The sequence below is a fragment of the Crotalus tigris genome, unplaced genomic scaffold (assembly GCF_016545835.1).
Source record: "Crotalus tigris isolate CLP2741 ecotype Arizona unplaced genomic scaffold, ASM1654583v1 scf7180000018549.3470463, whole genome shotgun sequence".
NCBI classification, from domain to species: domain Eukaryota; kingdom Metazoa; phylum Chordata; class Lepidosauria; order Squamata; family Viperidae; genus Crotalus; species Crotalus tigris.
In genome coordinates this window covers 3,402,071-3,423,319 of record NW_024097072.1, presented here as the reverse complement: position 1 = coordinate 3,423,319, position 21,249 = coordinate 3,402,071, and the positions used below count along the sequence as shown (strand labels likewise).

The following is a 21,249-nucleotide window of genomic DNA, read 5'->3' as shown; positions in this document are numbered from 1 at the left end:
CTTGAGCCACACGTGGTTCCAAATTTTAGATGCGTCTTCCAGCATCCCTCCATACGTTATCTTGATTTTTAATGTGATGGAAGCAGAAATTATTGGGGAGCAATCTCATTAATTGTTAACTAGAATCATTAAAAAAAATAAGATCGGTCTCTTGGTTCTGCCGATTGCATGGCTCTGCCTCTTTTTAGAATACATCCCTCTTCCCCCCCTCCATTTTTCAAAAGCCAAATTGCTCTTTGCCTTCAAAAATTGTAAATGTGTGGCTTATGGGTAGGAAAGCATGGGGGCATCCTAGATGATGGTGGGCTACAGATCTGAGTTTCAAGCACCTGACTGAGCACTAGATGGTAGCAAAGACATACCCATCGTTTTTTGCTGCCATCTAGAGGCTGTCTTCAGTTATGCAGACCACATCTGGTAGGCCTAGAAAAGGATGTACAAACAAAGCTTAACTTGAAATTTCAAGGTGGTTGCCCTTAGTGACCGTTGTTGAGGAGGGAAGGCAGTTCTCTATCCATTCTTGAGACACCTAGACAAGTCCCATCCTGCTCAGCAGAGCGAGATTCAGCAGTGAGTCCAGCTAAATCCTAGACACGGAGCTAGGAAAGGTAGCCTCCTACCCCCTTCTTGACATTTGATCCAACTATGACTTACCTGCGTACAAGTAGTCCTTGACTTACAACAGTTCAGTGACCTAACCCTAACCCTAAGTGGAATTTTCCTCCAATGGGATTTTCCCATGTATTTTCCCAGGAAACATAGATAGGGCAGCCTAGAAAAGTAACTGCCCTCCTAACCATACCCAAACACTCCGAGTTTGTTGGCAATGTCCATATTGCTCTATGAGTTCATGGTGACCTAACCCTAACCCTAAGTGGAATTTTCCTCCAATGGGATATTCCCATATATTTTCCCAGGAAACATAGGTAGGGCAGGCTAGAAATGCTTAGGGTAATATCATAAGAAACTTGGTAATATCATAAGAAACTTGGAGAGCAAAATGGACATTGCTAACAAACTCTTGGGTATGGTTAGCGTTAGGTCACCATGAACTCATAGAGCAAAATGGACATCACCAACAAACTCGGAGTGCTTGGGTATGGTTAGGAGGGCACTGACATTTCTAGCCTGCCCAATCTATGTTTCCTGGGGAAATACATGGGAAAATCCCATTGGAGGAAAATTCCACTTAGGGTTAGGGTTAGGTCACTATGAACTCACAGAGCAAAATGGACATCGCCAACAAACTCGGAGTGCTTGGGTATGGTTGGGAGGGCAGTTACTTTTCTAGCCTGCCCTATCTATGTTTCCTGGGAAAATACATGGGAAAATCCCATTGGAGGAAAATTCCACTTAGGGTTAGAGTTAGGTCACTATGAACTCATAGAGCAAAATGGACATCACCAACAAACTCAGAGTGCTTGGGTATGGTTAGGAGGGCACTGACATTTCTAGCCTGCCCTATCTACGTTTCCTGGTAAAATACATGGGAAAATCCCATTGGAGGAAAATTCCACTTAGGGTTAGGGTTAGGTCACTATGAACTCATAGAGCAAAATGGACATCACCAACAAAACTCGGAGTGCTTGGGTATGTTAGGAGGGCACTGACTTTTCTCCTGCCCTATCTATGTTTCCTGGTAAAATACATGGGAAAATCCCATTGGAGGAAATTCCACTTAGGGTTAAGGGTTAGGTCACCATGAACTAGAGCAAAATGGACATCACCAACAAATCGGAGTGCTTGGGTATGGTTAGGAGGGCACTGACTTTTCTAGCCTGCCCTATCTATGTTTCCTGGTAAAATACATGGGAAAATCCCATTGGAGGAAAATTCCACTTAGGGTTAGAGTTAGGTCACTATGAACTCATAGAGCAAAATGGACATCACCAACAAACTCAGAGTGCTTGGGTATGGTTAGGAGGGCACTGACATTTCTAGCCTGCCCTATCTACGTTTCCTGGTAAAATACATGGGAAAATCCCATTGGAGGAAAATTCCACTTAGGGTTAGGGTTAGGTCACTATGAACTCATAGAGCAAAATGGACATCACCAACAAACTCGGAGTGCTTGGGTATGGTTAGGAGGGCACTGACATTTCTAGCCTGCCCTTTCTGTTTCCTGGGAAAATACATGGAAAATCCCTTGGAGGAAAATTTCCACTTAGGGTTAGGGTTAGGTCACTATGAACTCATAGAGCAAAATGGACATCGCCACAAACTCGGAGTGCTTGGGTATGGTTTAGGGGGCAGTTACTTTTCTAGCCGCCCTATCTATGTTTCCTGGGAAAATACATGGGAAAATCCCACTGAGGAAAATTCCCTTAGGGTTTAGGGTTAGGTCACTATGAACTCATAGAGCAAAATGGACATCACCAAAAACTCGGAGTGCTTGGGTAGGTTAGGAGGGCAGTACTTTTCTAGCCTGCCCTATCTATGTTTCCTGGGAAAATACATGGGAAAATCCCACTGGAGGAAAATTCCACTTAGGGTTAGGGTTAGGTCACTATGAACTCATAGAGCAAAATGGACATCACCAACAAACTCGGAGTGCTTGGGTATGGTTAGGAGGGCATTGACATTTCTAGCCTGCCCTATCTATGTTTCCTGGGAAAATACATGGGAAAATTCCATTGGAGGAAAATTCCACTTAGGGTTAGGGTTAGGTCACTATGAACTCATAGAGCAAAATGGACATCACCAACAAACTCGGAGTGCTTGGGTATGGTTAGGAGGGCACTGACATTTCTAGCCTGCCCTATCTATGTTTCTTGGGAAAATACATGGGAAAATCCCATTGGAGGAAAATTCCACTTAGGGTTAGGGTTAGGTCACTATGAACTCATAGAGCAAAATGGACATCGCCAACAAACTCGGAGTGCTTGGGTATGGTTAGGAGGGCACTGACATTTCTAGCCTGCCCTATCTCTGTTTCCTGGGAAAATACATGGGAAAATCCCATTGGAGGAAAATTCCACTTAGGGTTAGGGTTAGGTCACTATGAACTCATAGAGCAAAATGGACATCGCCAACAAACTCGGAGTGCTTGGGTATGGTTAGGAGGGCAGTTACTTTTCTAGCCTGCCCTATCTATGTTTCCTGGGAAAATACATGGGAAAATCCCACTGGAGGAAAATTCCACTTAGGGTTAGGGTTAGGTCACTATGAACTCATAGAGCAAAATGGACATCGCCAACAAACTCGGAGTGCTTGGGTATGGTTAGGAGGGCAGTTGCTCTATGAGTTCATGGTGACCTAACCCTAACCCTAAGTGGAATTTTCCTCCAATGGGATTTTCCCATGTATTTTCCCAGGAAACATAGATAGGGCAGGCTAGAAATGTCAGTGCCCTCCTAACCATACCCAAGCACTCTGAGTTTGTTGGCGATGTCCATTTTGCTCTATGAATTCATAGTGACCTAACCCTAACCCTAAGTGACCATTTGTCATACTTACATCGTCATGGTCACATGATCAAAATTCAGACATTTAGCAACTGACTCATAGTTATGACGATTGCAGTTTGGCTCAATCGTTATCGTAAATCGAGGACTACCTGTATGGGAAACAGGTTCAGTTGTGGGTACTAAATGAAGCTATCAGGACTACCAACTTTATTGAACATCCTCTTTCCAAAAACACAACTGGTTGCTCTTCAGATCAAAAATCTTTCCCTTTATTAAGCCGGCTGGTTTATCGATTGCTACTATTTTTTAGGAGTTGGGGATTTTAATACTAAGAACAGGAAAAAAAAGGCTTTACAGTGTTTTTTTTCCCCCCTTAAATATATTATTTCAAAGATGGGTTGTGCGTTGGAACACCTCATCTTTACCTCTGGCGAGCAAACTTTATAGGATTTTGGGAGGGTTATTTTTGCACAATTCTAAAGCCCTGCTAAATCTGGAGGCCACATCAGAGCTTAATCCTGAGCCATAAATCAATACACAGAAGGAGGAGGCAGGCTGGGAATATCGTATCTTTTTTCTTTGCTGCCTCATTTTTGGTGTATAATAATGTCTCTTGCAATCTGCAGAAATTTCCCCCCCCCCACTCCAGTCCTATATAGTTACAGGTGGGCTAGCGAGATGGCCTTCAAACTTGGGAGTCAATTGCAATCTAATATCTGTAAGCAGCAAAACAGCTGGGAATTGGCACTTGACCACAAGGGTAAAGCCTGAACATCTGGTTTTGCCACAGATTCCTCCTCCTTGTCCTCCTCAAAGGATCCTGCCTCCCTCACCCAAATACCCCATTGTACAAAACATCTAATAACACCAGCTGCTGCTCCTACAAGGCCAAACATTGTTTAGAACAGTTTTTCTCAACTGTCGCTGCTTTAAGATGTGTGGACTTCAACTCCCAGGATTCTCCAGACAGCAATGCTGATTGGGGAATTTGGGGTCTTGAAATCCACACATTTTAAAGCCCACCCAGGTTGAAGAAAACTGGCTTAGAAGTTCTATCTCTCGTGTTGAGGACTGAAATATAACTGAGCTCCAGAGATGCTTAGAGGAACGGAAGCACGTTTTGGGGAAGAGAGAGAGAGAGAGAGCAAGAGAGGAAGCACAGCCTTCCTATCCCAGTCCTTCAGTGCCAGCAAAAGTTTTCTGGAGCCCTGCATCAAAAAAAAAAGGTTGCATTCATCCACCCGGCTAACCCAAAATGTGCTCTTCTTGCAACTCCGTGCACTGTGTGAACCCAGGCAAGTGGACTGGAGGACTAGGCAGTCATCTGGAGTCGAAAGGGAAAAGAGGGTTTGACTCAGGAGTTCGTGTGCTGCACCTCTTTATTTAAAGATTTGCTGACGGGGGCAAGATGCGTGTCCACGCGTGTCCATCTGAATCACCTTTTTTCCCTTTGAAGAGGAATAAACTTCACAGGGGTTAAACAGCAATGAAGTAGACCTTGCTGTTACCTGCTATTGTGCATAGACAGACAGAGCTGCCAACCAAACTACTGCTTGGCCCATTAGGAGTTCACAGAAGTAAATAGTTGATGTTTTTTACAGCCTGGTATGGTCATTTATGAACGCTTCTAGACAGTGTGGTTCCGGCTTCTGAAACAGGCTGCAAAACTCTCGGTGGCCACTAGGTGGCTGTGACATGACAAAAACTCCAACCTTTGCTGCTGGCTAGTGGCCATCTGGAGTTTTGCAACACAGATAAGATAGCCCTAAAAATGGTCCACCAAAAGGTGGCCACCCCATTGGCCCACTGGAGTTCTTTTAAGCTCAGGCGGTCGGGATTCTTAACTCTGAATTCTCGAGCAACATGAAATATACCTCATGCCTCTTTTCTCATTCTGCACAGCTCCGACCATTAAAAATTTGAGTACAGATACACAGATTCATATTGTGTAAATCCAAATCCAATGGTTGGTTCATGTTTCACTGGGCTGTGTAAACTGAAAAAAAATGGGTAATTGAGTAACTATGATTAAGTTAACCATGGGTAAACATGTCTTGCAAATACTGCCTTCATATGCACTTATGAATTTGAATAACTATCTTCACAGTGCATGCAACACCCTGAAATCTCCCTTTTTCTCCTCCCACCTCAGCTCAGCTACCCAACTCATTACTTTAATGCCTCGGCATTATACTTTCTTTCATGCTTAATTAGAGCTCTTTTAATTGCTGAGAGATTCTTGGTCGGAAGGCAAGTGGGAAACATATAGGATTAAAACAAGAAGGCAGGAGGGGGGAAAAGATACACATTTATTAGCATTTTCCTCCCTCTTCTTCAAAACCAGAAATAAAACAGAACAACATTCCAAAGTTTTATTTTTTGCAGGCTAAATACAATCCTTCATCTTTTCCTGATATCTTCAGATGCCTAATTAATTATAATTGCGCTATACATTTCTTAGAGTTGCCTGTAGATTGGTGTAGAAGATACACAATCTGCTTCTTTGCAAGGAACATAATCTGGGATATTAGAGAAAGATGAGTAACTAGAGGGAAGGAGGGGTTACTTGCTTAGCAGACAAATAATTAAATAACACACACACACACACACACACACACACACACACACACACACACACACACACTGAGTTCTGTTATAGCAACTGCAGGTCAAAAAAGACACCATGGCAGCTATAATGGTGTATTTGAAGCTCTATCTGTTTTTCATTTGTACAGAATTTCTGTCGCAACCATCATCTTGACCTTTTTTTTTTAACTCCCCTGTTCTGGTTTATTATAAAATGCTAATTATTCATCACTGGTATTGTTCTGGGAGATTGGGTGATGTGCACTGCAGTTTAGGACTTGTCATTTGCTGTTAGGTTGTTTTAAACCACGATGGATTGGCCAAATGGTTGCATTTACCCAACCTGCTAAATCAGGGGTGTCAAACTGCCGGCCCACGGTCCGGATGCATCATGCCGAAACCTTGCCCACCCCAGCTCCAGCAATGAGGGAAAGTCGCAGTTGCGACACATCACAAGACAATGTGAGTTTGACACCCCTGTGCTAAATCATGGTTTGTAAGCTGTTCCTGCTGGATGACAACATTCTAAGCTACAAAGAGACAAAGTTGGTTGAACCCAATCCGTTTTTGGATTGAACAGGGAAATCTATAAAGATAGAATTTCTTTGAGCCTTTTCCACAGCTCTTCTTCTTTCATTACTTTTGATTGCTGAGTTAGCAAAAGTGAGCCCCCCAGCTATTTCTCCTTTGCATTTGCCCTTTCTGGTAACCTGCAGAAACCAATCAGTAAAATGTAATGAAATGTGCCTGGTTAAAAACTCGGGAGTAATTAATTTAAAATACTGTAGCAGCACCGTAATCAAATAATGGAGTTTACTGCTTTAAAAAGAAGTAGTGCCCAGCTCAAGCAAGGCACACTGAAGTGGCCTTCACATATGGCTATCTTACCTGGGCTGCAAAACGCCAAGGAACCTTTAGATGGCAGTAAAGAAAATATTCTGTATCCCTTTGCTGCCATCTAACTGTCATCTGGTTTACTGCAGCTGAAGTAATTAATCCATGAATGAGGGGCAGTTGCATGACACACTGAAGCATCAATTAACCACAAAGGCAGGATGCAAATAAATGGTGGATGGCTGGTTTGTGGGGAGTGTGTCATGAGAATATAGGCAGATATTTGTTACTTGTTTTGCAACAAAGGTTTTTCACTATCTGTCCAAAGCTGCTATAAATGGCCTTAGCTCACTCCCTTGCTTCCATAAAGGATCCTCTCTACTTTTTTTCTGACTCACAAATGGTGCTTATGATAAGAAATCAGAGCATCTCCAGATAGCATTTGTACTGCTCTGGGATCAACACCATACCGTTATGATCCCCCACAGTATTATCTCTCTTCAAGAGTTAAACTGGTTTACTCTCAGTGGAGCCGGGGTATAGTAAAACCCACAAGGAGGCTAGTCCACATAGGTGTGTGAAGGTGAAGATTTGGGACAGCAGTCTGTTTCTCCATTTGCAGAATCTGGGTCTCTGCTGGTTTTCTGCTTCCTGGCTACCGACAGGTCCTTCAAATGGAAGTGCTTTTCAGTTCCCCCTAATAGGACCGACTGGGATCTTTTTGGAGAGAACCAGACCGCGTTTAGTGTAAACTAAAGACATAGGTGGGGTGTTTGAACAAAAATGGGGCAGTGTTTTTTTTTTCCCCTTGCTCTTAGACTTGTGAAGTTAGCATCCGTGAAGATGACCATAGATTGCCTTCAAATTGTTTCTGAGAGATAGAAGGGCAGATATAGCGGCGGTGTGGGAGAGACCAAGAGCAAATTTGCTCTCCCGAGTGTACACTGGTGAGATAACAAAGGCTATAGGGAAGGATAGGAATGGTGCAATGAAGAGCATTCACTTTTTCACATTGCAAATTATCCAAACACACAGAACTTGGAAATTTACTCTGAGGACATTGTCAGGGAGTGGGGGGAGGGGTGTCAAAAAAAATCAAGATGGCAGACACAACCGTGCAAGCAAAGCTCTGCTCCTTATTTTTAACCCGTGTCGCCACCCAAATAAGAGGCGTGTGGGGCTTTGCTCGCACGGCTCTGGCTGCCATTTTGAATTTTTAACCCCCACCGCCCTTGTGGACGAGCCTGGTTTAGTCAAACGACTTTGAGCAAAAGTCCCGTGCTTAAAGCTAAAGAGAGGTTTAATCCAGCCGTTCTCAACCTTAGCACCTTTTTAAGATGCATGTGGATTTTAACTCCCAGACTCTCCCCCCCCCCCCGGCTCTGTGGGAGAATTCCGGACTTGAAATCCACCCATGTGAAAATTGGCAAAGGTTGAAAAAGACCGATCTAATCTCTGTCGTTTATTTCCCTAATAAGAATGCTCCAGGTTTCAAGATGAATGACAATCCACTCTGGCTGAAATAATGATATGTATGTGTGTAACTCCCTATGGTGGAAATTAGAATTCTAGAGTTGGAAAAGGCCACGGACTCCCACTTCCTATTCCCGTAGAGGAAGCCAGATTAAAGCATCCCTCACAGGTGGCTGTGCAGCCCCCACTTAAACACACCCATTGAAGGCAAGCTACCTCTTCTCCAAGACCTGTAATTGGTTCCTCTGTCAAGCTGCTCTTTAATTGCAGCGGAAGATCGCTCTACTTGACAGCTTCCTTCCTTTGCCCCCCCGCCCCCCACCCCAAAATCACAAATGCATGCTCTCTTGGCAATGATGCAATAAAAGCATCCCTTTCACTCTGCGTGGGATGCTGATAGTCGTGGTGGGACAGTTATCCCGGCTGAAAGAGCAGAAAAGGATTACCTAACACTCGAACTGACACATATTCTACCTGTATCATTCTCTGCCGCTTGAAACCAAATCCCAGGTAAGGAAGTGGCATCCCCTTTGTTGACTTGCAGCCGTTCATTTAGTGACCGTTTGAAATAACGACGGCATTGGAAAAAGCTGCTTTATGAGCATTTCTCACACAACGGTTACAGCATCCCCGTGATCACGTGATCAAAATTCGGACACTTGGCAACCGATTCATATTTATGACGGTTGCAGTGTCCTGGGGGGGTCAGGTGATCCCTTTTGTGACCTGACAAGAATGGGGGAAGCCAGGTTCACTTAACAACCAGGTTATTAACAGCTGCCGTGATTCACTTAATAACTGTGGCAAGAAAGGTCGTAAAATGAGGCAAAATTCACTTAACTGTCTCAGTTAAGCAGAAGAAATTTTGGGCTGAATTGTGATAATAAGTCGAGGGCTACCTCTGTGTTGGAGTTCTTTCAGTAGGATGGCCCACTCCAGCTATGGAGGAAAGTGCTCTGCGTACATGGAGAACTTTGGATCAGACCAGATCCCTTTCCATCCCACCAAGGATCCTTCCTTGGGGTGCATGGCCTGGGTTTTCCCAATGTGTCAGTCCCAGGTCAAGAAAAAACAGCTGCTGGGTCCATGGAGCACAGGGCGCCTGCACACATAACTTGCTTTGTGGCTCAACATGTGTGGCCCCATTTTCCGACTGCACACACTCAGCTGCCAGCTACCCAACCCAATTCCCGGCTTAGTTCTGCCGTTTTTGTGGGGTGGCTCAAAATTAATGGGGTGGTGCAGGATTTCAACTCTTTACCTGCAGTCCTCCGATAGGGCTGGTTTTCCCCGCTGTTTTGAAATGAGAAGGAACAATTATTTTAATTAAAAAGTGTGGCTCTTTATCTCGAAGGACGAGCGTCCCGTTTCAGAGGGAGATGATAAGAGTTGGCTGCCTGGCTCGCTTCTGATCTCAGCCTGATATAAACTTTGAGCTCCATATCTTCATTTTAATTATTGTCTTCCCTCTGAAAGCTTTACACAAAAAGCAACTTTAGCATCATCCCATCGCCCAGCCTTGGGAGCTGCTTCCGCTCAGCTAAGTTCTTTCTTTCTTTTTTTTTTAAAGGCGCGTCTGGGGTCGAAAGCTTTTCAAAACCGCTCCGGGGTGATTGCAGGCCTGGAAAAAATAAACCAGGGAAACTTTTTCCAGGAGCTCTTGCCCGTAATCTACACCCACACATGCACCCACACGTACAGGCACCCTTGTTAACAGGCCTGTGTATTCCCCGATAACATCTCTTCCCCGTCTGGTGCTGTTTCTTCCTACTTAGTCAAGAGCCTCCTGATGCGATGAGCTTCTGTCTATCTGCCTTCCGTCTCCGTCTGTGCGCCCTTTCTCTTGGGCCGGGTCCAGGAGAAAAACCCCTTGCACATCGGCAAACGTGTCTGTTCTGCTCCCTTTTCCATCTGTGGAGGCAAGAAGGAGGGCATGAGAAAGGGAAGCGTGCATTTCTCTTCCTAGATCAGTGGTTCTCAACCTTTTTAATGCCGCGACCCCCCAACCGGTCGTAAGTCGAGGACTACTCAACCGGTCGTAAGTCGAGGACTACTCAACTGGTGCAGCACCGTTTGCAGAATGGGACTTTTGGCGGGCTCAGCAGGGCAGAGACAGCCTGGACAATTCCTATTGGCTTTTGAAAGCCAATAGAATTAGACTCTATTCAAGACAGTCTATTCTATTGGCTTTCAAAAGCCAATAGAATAAAGGAGTAGCACAGCTAAGGAAAAGGGGGAAAAAATGGCGGACTGCGTTGTTTGGCGACCCCCGTGAAATGGTCGTTCGACCCCAAATGGGATCCCGACCCAAAGGTTGAGAACCACTGTCCTAGACTTTCTGATTCATGGACCTTTGTATATTTATTTGAGGGTTAGGAAGTGGCTGAGTTTTGTTTTTACTAGGTTTTGTTTCCCAAAGGGCCCATTCCCCTCGTTTCTTTGCTCTGGCAAGAGGCTTCTTGCAGTTGGACCCCTCCCCATCCGAGATCAATCAATCAGAATAGAGCTGGAAGGGACCTTGGAGGTCTTCTAGTCCAACCCCCTGCTCAAGCAGGAGACCCTGTGCCATTTGAGACAAGTAGCTATCCAGTCTCTTCTTAAAAACCTCCAGCGATGGAGCCTCCACAACTTCTGAAGGCAAGCCGTTCCACTGGTTAATTGTTCTCACTGTTAGGAAGTTTTTCCTTAATTCCAGGTTGCTTCTCTCCTTCATTAGTTTCCATCCATTGTTTCTTGTCTTGCCTTCTGGTGCTTTGGAAAATAAATTTACCTCCTTTCCTTTGTGGCAGCCCTTCAAATACTGGAATACGGCTATCATGTCACCCCCTAGTCCTTCTTTTTTCTAGATTAGTCATACCCAGTTCCTGCAACTGTTCTTCATATGTCTCTTCGCCTTTAGTCATCCTAGTTCCGTGGTGGCGAACCTATGGCACACGTGCCACAGGTGGCACTCAGAGCCCTCTCTGTGGGTACGCGCGCCATCCCCCCAGTCCTAGGCCTTCAGCTGGGTTTTATAAAACCTTTTCGCTTTAGGCTTCCGCCGCCGTGTGCAAAAAAAAAAAAAAAATCTCGCAAAGTTGGAATTGATTGATTGAACTTTTTAGTCCCACCCAGTCTGCCATGACTATCACAGCCATGCCCACCCAATGGGCCATGCCCACTCGGCACCTGACGATACATAAGTGGGTTTTGGGTTGCAGTTTGGCACTCGGTCTCTAAAAGGTTTGCCATCACTGTCCTAGTTGCTCTTCTCTGCCCTTTTTCCAAAGTCCTAACGTCTTTTTGGCAATGTGGTGACCAAAACTGGATGCTGTATTCCAGGTGTGGTCTTACTAAGGTTTTATAAAATGATACCAATACTTCACGTGATTTTCATTCTATGCCTCTGTTTATACAACCAAGGATTGTATTAGCTTTTTTGGCTACTGCTGCACACGGCTGGCTCATATTTAAATGTGTGTGTGTGGGTTTGCATTAAGATGTTTGCATCTGGGTGCAGAGAATTTTGGAGATGAAACTTGCCTCTCAGGGGCATGCTCATGTTATGGTTTCCACACATACGTGCACACCCCTCTACACACACACACACACACACACACACACACACACACACTGGGCCTCAGTTTGCAAAAGATGTGCCTGAGATTTGAGCCTTGCACCAGGAAATGAGGTCAGGACCTTTCCATATATGCATGACTCTCCGGTAACACAGCAGGTGGTTTCCAGCCGAGTCAGTAAAGCATTGTCAAAACATGTACTTGGAAGCTGAAGGCATTAACTCCTACAGCAGTCCCTTTCCACAATCACACCCGCACCAGCTCTTAACTGTGGTTTGTAATGTATTAACCGTGTGCAGCAGTTGGCATGGCTGTCCCCAGGGGACATAAAAGCTGCTGAAGCGTTTCAGTGAATTAGAAAAAAAAATATGCTTTGGATATTTTAAAGGAGAAACATGTGGCAGATGTTCCTAGTGTGTATACTAGGGTAGGAGCTGCTATCATTTTCATTTCACTGGATGGGAAACAGAATCATCCCCCCCCCCCCCCCGCCCCAGTTTTAAGGTATTGGTTGTCAAGGAGTAGGAAACTAACCTTGAAGAAAGAATGCACATAGGAAAACATACACTTAGGCTTGCGAAGGAAGATGGGTAAGAAAAAACTCAAGACTGCTCCACCTTGATTCTCTTGGGTATAAGGCAGGGATCTCCACACTTGGCAACTTTGTGACTTGTGGACTTCAACTCCCAGAATTCCCCAGCCAGCCATGCTAGCTGGGGAATTCTGGGAGTTGAAGTCCACGAGTCTTAACGTTGCCAAGTTTGGAGATCCCCTGGAATAAGAGGAAAGCTCAGTCACATTCCCAAAACTCCTCTAGTACCCTTTAACAATAGAGTTCCAGTAGTACTTGTGGTGTCTGTTTCCTGACCTGGCCTACTTCAGTGGGCTGACAACCATCCTGCAATCCCTAATTTCTTGGGAAACCCTTTTTCTTGCTGACCGTCTCCAACGGCTCCACTATGTTTGTAGGAGACAGTAAGTAACATTTACTGCTGGACTTTTGGCTGCAGAATTACCTGGGCTCAAGAGCAAGAGGGAAAGCTTAAACCTTGAAGGTTTAGCAAGAATTGGAGTGGCATCAACTCAGGTCACCCAGGAAGTTTGGCAGAAAAGATCGACTAGTTCCTCATTTATGCAACAGGGAGCTTAAGAGAGTCCAGGAAGGAGGTTGGGCTGGGCTGAGCTGGGCCAAGGTTGCCAAGTTGCTTTTTCATTCAACCTCCCCATTGTTCACTCCTGGTTCTTCCTGCTAACTGGCACGTATCATGAGCAATAGCCTGCCTGACTCCCCCATCACTTTAACCATGCCAGCTTCTCTACCTGAGACTGCTAAGCCACACCTGCCAATCCCATTTGCCAACTTGAAAGTTTGGGGGACACCTTAGAATAGTGGTTCTCAACCTTTTTAATGCCGTGACCCCCAATCGGTTGTAAGTTGAGGACTACTCAACCGGGCGTAAGTCTAGGACTACTCAACTGGTGCAGCACCATTTTCAGAATGGGACTTTTGGCGGGCTCAGCAGGGCAGAGACAGCCTGGACAATTCCTATTGGCTTTTGAAATGAAGGGTTGCCTGATTAATAAGCGCTTGTCTCACTAGCTGATGGGACTCCTCTGAGGCCAAGGTAAGATGGATCAGACTTAGAGTAAAGATTGGACACTACATCAAAACCCCTTTGAACAAGTAAGTTCACACCGGGTCGGCGTCACCTGCAACGCGAAAGGACATCTAAATTGATTTGTGCCTCCCCGAACCGAGGCTGATGGATTTGGATTCTCATTAGACTAAACTGGAGAGCGGGAAGAAAGATCTTTCTTTTAATTACCAAGTAGGGCTGAGCCCTCTCAACCACACACAGCCCTCCGGAAAGGCCATCTTCTCCTCCCCAGCTCCCCCTCATTAGAAAGGGAATAAATTGCTTAATGTCAGGATATTTTACATACCTGGTGAACACACATGAAAGGATTCTAAATGCCACTCTCGCTGGTCCGCAACTTTCTTCCCAGAATTGAAGGCAGCAGAAAAATCATTTTGCATCTGGGGAGTTTTTGCAATATAGTATTCCTACTTGAACCATCCTAATCGATGACTGGGTTACTATAACACACCCCATTAAAGATGTGAGCTCCTAGCCCTCCAAATCGGCTTTCGGTTTTGATCTGGACTGGAAACAGTGACCAGCAGTTCACAAAAAAACAGGAGCTTCAACCCCCTTAGTTTCCAGGAGGTTACAGCCTTTGAGAGAGGGTTAATACAGAGTATTAATTCCATTTTTTCCCAATTCCCATTTCCATGATCTATTCAGCTGAACACAGCCTGAACACCTGCTTGCAAAGCATTCTCTATCAGCATCTTCACCCCCTCTAATAACAGATGAGAGCCAAAATAGGTCCACTGAATAATTACATAGTATAATATCGCCAACATTGTGCTATAGTATATAGTACAGGATTGGCAATATTAGCAGAACTCAAAACCTATGTCTGTCTATCTATCACCTACCTACCGACCTACCTGCCTACCTTTTCTACCTTCTCAGGTTTTACACACACACACACACACACACACACACACACACACACACACACACACTATTACTGGCAAGAGTGTAGGAGATGACCAGGCTGAGCCGGAGGGAGGGGTCAAATGCATCATCAGTCATGAGTCCCTTCGTGCCCACTCGAGATCTAAGTCCTGCCCACCTTGAATTCCTTCTCCTCTTACCTCCCGCTAGTTTCCCTTGACTGTTATTAGTTCAGATTCATGTTGAGAGCTTAAACTTGCAATAAATCTTTATACGCATTTGAACTGTCTGGATTGGAGCTTGACAAAGAGTATGAGAAGGTCAGTACCATGGGATGGAACATTTTATTGCAAAGGCGAACAACCAGACTCTTGTGTAGAATTCAAACTAGCTACTTTATTGTTCTCTGCCTATTTCACAGGAATCTCCCCAGACTGGCAGCTATTGCTGGGAAAGGGTAGATGAGGCTCAAAGGCACTGGGGGTGGGGGTGGGGAACGTGTGAGACCTTGCCCTCTGTGTAGTGAGTCTAGACCAATTCTCCACTTAAATGCTCCTCTCAATTGGGATGGTGGCTCTCCCGCACGTTGATTATATTCAAAGGTTGTTAGATGTTTCAAAATGTTTTAGGTTTGACTTATTAACCTTGACTGATGATCAGTGGCTTATTTACTCATTTTTATTTATATCCATTTATTAGCTTTATAAATAACTCAAGGTGGCGAACACACCACAATACAAGTTTCCTACTCCTAGTTTTCCCACAAGAACCCTGTGAGGTGGGTTGGGCTGAGAGAGAGGAACTGACCCAAAGTCACCCAGCCAGCCTTCATGGCTAAGGCGGGACTAGAACTCACGGACTCCCACTTTCTAGCCTGATACCTTAATCACAAGACCCGGGGTAGGCAACCTTGGCTCTTTTATGACTTGTGGACTTCCACTCCCAGAATTCCTGAGCCAGCCATGCTGAGGGGAAAGGGAGAGGTTTCCAAGCTGAGCCATGCTGGCTCAGGAATTCTGGGAGTTGAAGTCCATGAGTCAGAAATGAGCCAAGGTTGTCTACCCCTGGTCTAGACCAAATTGGCTCTCTGTCAGTGATGTTAATTAAAGTTAAACGTATATACTTTAAAAATGTAATACAACGGCAAGGGGTATTAACATTTTCAATATTTAGCAGCAAAATGTCTGGGTACATGTGTTTAACTAACAATAATAGATATAGTTAATTATCATAAACAATATAATTAATTACTCAATAGCCTCCTTGTAACTAATATATATTCAAACTTCCATATCACATTCCTTTCTCTCTGACTCGTTTTTCTAGAAATTATTGATAAATAGTTCTAAAATACACTGAATCCTCTTTCTCTTTAATCTTTAAAGGCGGTACACAGAATTTTGAGTGCACTGCTGTGGCCACCATCTTAACTTTTTTTTTAAACTGTACCTTGCAAACACCTCAGCCTCGCACATTTTTATGTGTGCTGTGATGCATGTACAAACACGCAAAACCTTGATGACTCCTTCCTCCCGCAAAGCCTCTCGCAAGGTTCTCTATTCACCTGTGAGTAACCTTGTGTGAGATCTGTAGCAGAATAACAGGAAAATGAGAAAAGAGGCAGATAACACAAGGAAGAACTCTACCCCAGCAGAATAAGGAGGTGGATACTCGGGGTTGAAAAACCAGGTATCCAGTTCTTGTCTTCAACCACAGGTAGTATCTGGCACTTTAAAACTCCCCAGTGAGGCTTATGGTTGCATTGGAGCAGGGCTTTTCAACCAGTGGTACAGGTACCACCTGTGGTACATTGGTACCTGGCAGGTGGTACGCAACCATCCTAGAAAAGTGGTAGCAGGGGAGGGGAATGAGCTGAACCAGTGGCAGCACCGCACAAGCCTGAGCGAGAGATGGCTGGAGCTGCAGGGCTGTCAGGGCTCAGTGGAAGCGCCAAGATCAGCCCCAGGCTCCAGCTGGAGCTCGGCGCTGATCCTGGTGCTTCTGCTGAGCCCCGAAGAAGCGCCCATCAGCTGGAATGTTGCCGCCTCTCCAGGGTCTTGTGATTTACATTCAGATGCTTGGCAACTGATTCATATTTATGACGGTCACAGTGTCCCAGGGTCATGTGAAGTGACAAAAACCTGCTGCAACCACCCAGCAGACGGGGGGGGGGGGAATAAAAACCAAACACCCCACCCCCGCTGCCAATCCTCAACAGAAATGCTCACAACAATGAAAACCTCGGACAGGAGGAAGAGCACCGGCTGGTGGGCTGGCAGGTGTCTTGCTTGGCTGTGGCTTGGGGGGCACTTTTTTCAGTAACTTTGAACAGTCACTAAGCAAACTGTTGTAAGTCGAGGACTACCTGTACTTTATCACTTTATTCCTTTTTTTTTTTTTGTCGTCAACTTTTTGACACTTTGCTAGGCAACTGGTGGTACTCAGATATTGCCATATCCTAAAAGTGGTACAGTGGGTAAAAAGGTTGAAAAGCCCTGCATTGGAGGTATATAAAATTGGGGAGGGGGGCGTCTACTCAGGAAGGATGAATGTGAGATGTATTTATTTATTTGTGTCAGAAGCATCACAATTAAAATAAGGCAAAGTATACGACATAAAATTTAAAATATAAACTACAGGTAGCCCTCAACGTATGACCACAATTGAGCCCCAAAACTTTTGTCGTTAAATGAGACATTTGTTAAGTGAGTTTTGCCCCATTTTACGACTTTTCTTGCCTCAGTTGTTAAGTTGATAACTTAGTAACCTGGTTGTTAAGTCCATCTGGCTTCCCCATTGACTTTGCTTGTCGGAAGGTCGCAAAAGGGAATCACATGACCTTGGGACAGGGCAACGGTCATAAGTACGAGTCAGTTGCCAAGTGTCTGAGTGATCAAGGGGATGCTGCTAAGGTCGTAACTGTGAAAAATAGTCATAAGTCGCTTTTTTTCAGGAAACCAACCCACAAGCTCGGAGAATGAACCTTCGCCCTCGTCCTTAAGTGTACGCTGATCAGGGCACAAAGGGCGGGTATGCATATGTGTTGTTGCCTGCGTTTCATCACAATCACAAAGGGCAGGAGCTCCATTTGTTCGGAGCGTCTCTGGATCTTACACTTGTTTGCAGTCTATTCCAGAGTACCTCAACCTTAGCCACTTTAAGACTTGTGGACTCCAATTCCCAGAATTCCTCAGCCAGCTTTGCTGGCTGAGGAATTCTGGGAGTTGGAGTCTACAAGTCTTAAAGTGGCCAAGGTTGAGGAACCAAACGATTTCCATATTTCCCAGCTTTCAACAGGCCCAGGTGCCAGCTCCTCGGTCGGTTCCATCCTGTATTGGTTCTTTGTTGCTTTCCATAGGCCCAGTCTGCTCTCAGATTCTTCAAGTCTCCTGCTGACATCCAAAACATGAGATCATCCTGACCCAACAGAACGAGTCGAATGGCAATGCATTTGTTCTGGTGTGGAGCTTAGAATACACCTCCCACCTTTCTCTCCCCCATTTTATAGCCTCATATTTCCCCACCCCCCCTACTAATTACATTGCTGGGCATCATTCCATTTTCTCCCCTATGAAATATTTGGTTGTTTTACACTCAATTAGGTATGATATTTACTTCTTCGCTCCTCGGTAAATTTTTATTAAATCCTCATGTCTACCGCCTAGCATTTGTCAGGAAGAGCTCTGGTTAATGAGCCAAGATTTTGCTCAAATTTCTTTCAAAAATTGAACTATAGATGTTCCAGCTTATCCCCAAGCAGCTTATACAATCACCTGCCAGCCAGATAATTAAAATCCTTTAACTGAAAGATACGAAAACAACAGGTAGTAGAACCTTGAGCCGTAGCGTCCAGGCCAGTAGATAAACAGGAGCCGAGATGTATTTAGTTCTGCGTCTCTCTTATTTTGGAGCAGCCAAATCTTTGGGTGGCCTTAAACCAGTCACTTTCTCTTGGCAGCTCATTCTAATTTGCACCCTCTAATTTCCACTGGAGAAATAATTATACTGTACTAACTGAGGTGCCCCAGACGTCTTGTATTAGATGATATTGACTAAAGAATGCAAATGGCCAGCTGTCTGCAAAGAATATAAATCCTTCCATTCCCCACCATCCAGTCAAAACGGAAGAAGCTTCTTGGATGAAAAGAGAAACATCTTCAAAGAAAAAACGAGAAAGTCCAGTTGCCTCTTGAAAAAGCACCTTTGGGACAACCATGATCTGGATGACTGGGAATCTACATAGACACTGACAGGGTGGGCCAAGGGATGGCTGGTTGCCATAGAGACAAGTGGAACTGAGTTCTCCATTTTTCCTTCTTGTGGTCCAAGGATGATAGGGAGGAGAGAAATTAAAGATGTTGGGTGTCAGAAATGAGATATGGTGGACCTGCTCTGTCTCTTTAGATCAGGGGTCTTCAAACTTGGCCCTTTTATGACTTGTGGACTTCAACTCCCAGAATTCCTCAGCCAGGCCTAGCTGAGGAATTCTGGGAGTTGAAGTCCACAAGTCATAAAAGGGCCAAGTTTGAAGACCCCTGGCTTAGATGATGGGTGGGAGGGCTGGACCACTGATGGCCCCAGAAGGAGGGATGAAGTCTGCAGGAGCATCTGCCTCTCTGTCTAATCGATCTCGTTCTCTCTCCCCTGCAGGCCTGTTACCTTTGCTACAACCTCCTGGTGTTAGCCAACGTGGTTGTGGGAACCAAGCCAGCATCTCCAAAAGAGCAGGTGAGATGGGGACCAGGGTCAGGACAGCAGGAAAACTAGCTTTGGAAATAAAGAGGCTGTGTTCAGACCAAGCTTAGGCAGCAAATCTCACATTAGGAAAATATATGTATATATTATTCCATATATTGGAATAATACTTACACGGTGTGTGACATTTAGCCTGGCGGTTGCTCAATTTTGCGGGCAACATAAATTTCCGTTTCACAGCTCCACTGGAGCCAGCTTGCTTATACAACTCACTGAAGTGGAGAAGTGCTAGCTCAGGGTATCTGTGGGTCTGGGGAAGGTGCAAAATTGATGTGGAGTTGTAGTTTGCAATTAATGACTAAGAGGTGCTTAACGGAGGGCTTTCTCAGAACATGTTAGTCTTGGCTCAAAAGGGGTTGAGTACTTTGTGGCTCAGAGCCCGCTGGGAAGTCAACCAGCACCTTAGCATGTATATGTGTACCAGGCCATTGCATGAAGGCAGAACGTAGTTTACTGGGGCTTTGCCACAATTACAGTTTGTTAACGTAAGTTTAGGGTATTATCAGTTGTGTGAACACAGCCAAAGATAACGTGACCCATCTTTCAGGAAGAAGCAGTGGAGGGCAGAAAAATGCTCTCGCGTGTCCCTACCGGAGTCTTGTTGAAACAGATCTAATTGTGTGCACCCTCCAGAGTCACAGTTGTGAGACCGGAGGCTGTACAAACTTAATAAAATAAAAAAAAGAAGAAAGCGAAATTGGAGGGTCAAGATCCACATAACATACAAATATTTCTGCAGTTCCCTTTCTTAAGGCTGACACACAATGGTAACCTGGTCTGGAAAACAATCGCAATTACCATCACCGCACAAATGTAGATAATTGCAAGTTTAATTAAGAGTTTTGTGACTTGGCCTGCTGTGCAGGTTCAACCCAGAAAATGAGTTAATTCAGTTGTTAAGTTCTGCATGCTGAGTGAATGTAGTGATGTGTATAACGTGTAGTTTAGCCACTCTCTACCGTTAAAAAAAACCAAAGCACAAATATTTCTGTTTTGTATCATTGCAGGGTCCAATCTGGGTCCGTCACCAAGACCGGAAGTTTGTCTTCCAAGCTTTCAGACTTGTGCTGGAGCCCATCTTCAAGGAACTTCTCTCTAGCAGACACACACTTGGAAAACAAAGTTCCGGTCCTGGTGACTGACCCAAATTGGATTATCCTGGAACCCATATATTAGCCTTCATTTGTGTATCATTTCGCTTTGCAAGTGAGGTAGCAAACACACGTGGGGATGCTCCTCTCTGACCCATGCCGGCTAGGAATTCTAGGGGTTGTAGCCTGTCACATCTAGAGGGCTCAGGTGGGAGGTAGGATAGGAGATGTCAGATTGTAATGGGATGTGGGGAATGACCTTGAGAGACAGGAGGAAGAGCTGCAGGTCAGACAAAGGCCAGACAAGGGGCAGCTGTGTCCCCAGAAGGAATGAGGGAATGGTGAATATCTCAGAAGGGACCCATCCCTCTTAGTTTCTTGGGCAGTAAGGGGGGGGAGATGTACTTTCAGAGTTGCAAGATTCTGTTAAGGTAACCTTATAATAAAAATAGAATTTGTTTATTTGGGCAGGGTTCCTGTCTGGACTACCTCACCAAACTAACACCGTCCTTCACCATCCCCTGAAGTGCAATCCATTATATTCAGTCCAGTTTAGCTTTGCTCCTGCCCCGCTCTCTGTTGCTACCCAGTGGATTCTTACCTTGTGCATCTCTGCCCTTCTTTCCTTCCTCTTGCACACCCCCAGGGCCACCTCCAGCAACTTTGCCTCCAGGTGCAGCAGCACATCAGCAGCAGCATCCGGGAGGACCCGGCTCTCCTCTACAGGACCAAGTTGAAGAACTTGGCTGCCCAAACCTACGTCAAGTGGCAGGAACTTCTGTCGCAAGGCTGGCTCCAATTAACCCGCTAGCAGGTAGATTTTGTAGGGGGGGGGCCTTTCGTAGCAGCCTGCAAGGAGCTCTGAGTAGACCCAGCCCCCATACGCAGCTAAACGTCCCCGGGGGCAAGCAAGGGGAAACTGCTACTGAAATAATTCCTCCCAGACCTCAGTCCACTAGCTCCAACCCCTTGCATTGTGTGCAGAAAGGGTGGAATGTCAGAGGCAGCCTGTTGAGAATTT

General features: G+C 45.1%; 1 protein-coding gene and 1 long non-coding RNA gene across 5 annotated transcripts in view; one reads left to right on the top strand and one right to left on the bottom strand.

Moving 5' to 3' along the window:
• The window catches only part of FAM178B (family with sequence similarity 178 member B), a 73,228-nt gene that overhangs the window by 46,069 nt on the left and 5,910 nt on the right, over window positions 1–21,249 (top strand). For all 4 annotated transcript variants that reach the window (XR_005557998.1, XM_039354322.1, XM_039354321.1 and 1 more), the window contains exons 4-5: window positions 19,033–19,110; window positions 20,875–21,042. Coding sequence is in view for 3 of the 4 variants with exons in the window: in XM_039354322.1 (XP_039210256.1) it covers window positions 19,033–19,110; window positions 20,875–21,039 (243 nt within the window). In the remaining variant the exon portion in view is untranslated. The remainder of the gene's footprint in view (window positions 1–19,032; window positions 19,111–20,874; window positions 21,043–21,249) is intronic.
• On the bottom strand, window positions 9,479–20,967 carry LOC120312951. The gene is made up of 3 exons (XR_005557999.1): window positions 20,830–20,967; window positions 10,072–10,211; window positions 9,479–9,921 (listed from the first exon to the last, which is right to left on the bottom strand). It is a non-coding gene; the product is annotated as an uncharacterized LOC120312951 (long non-coding RNA).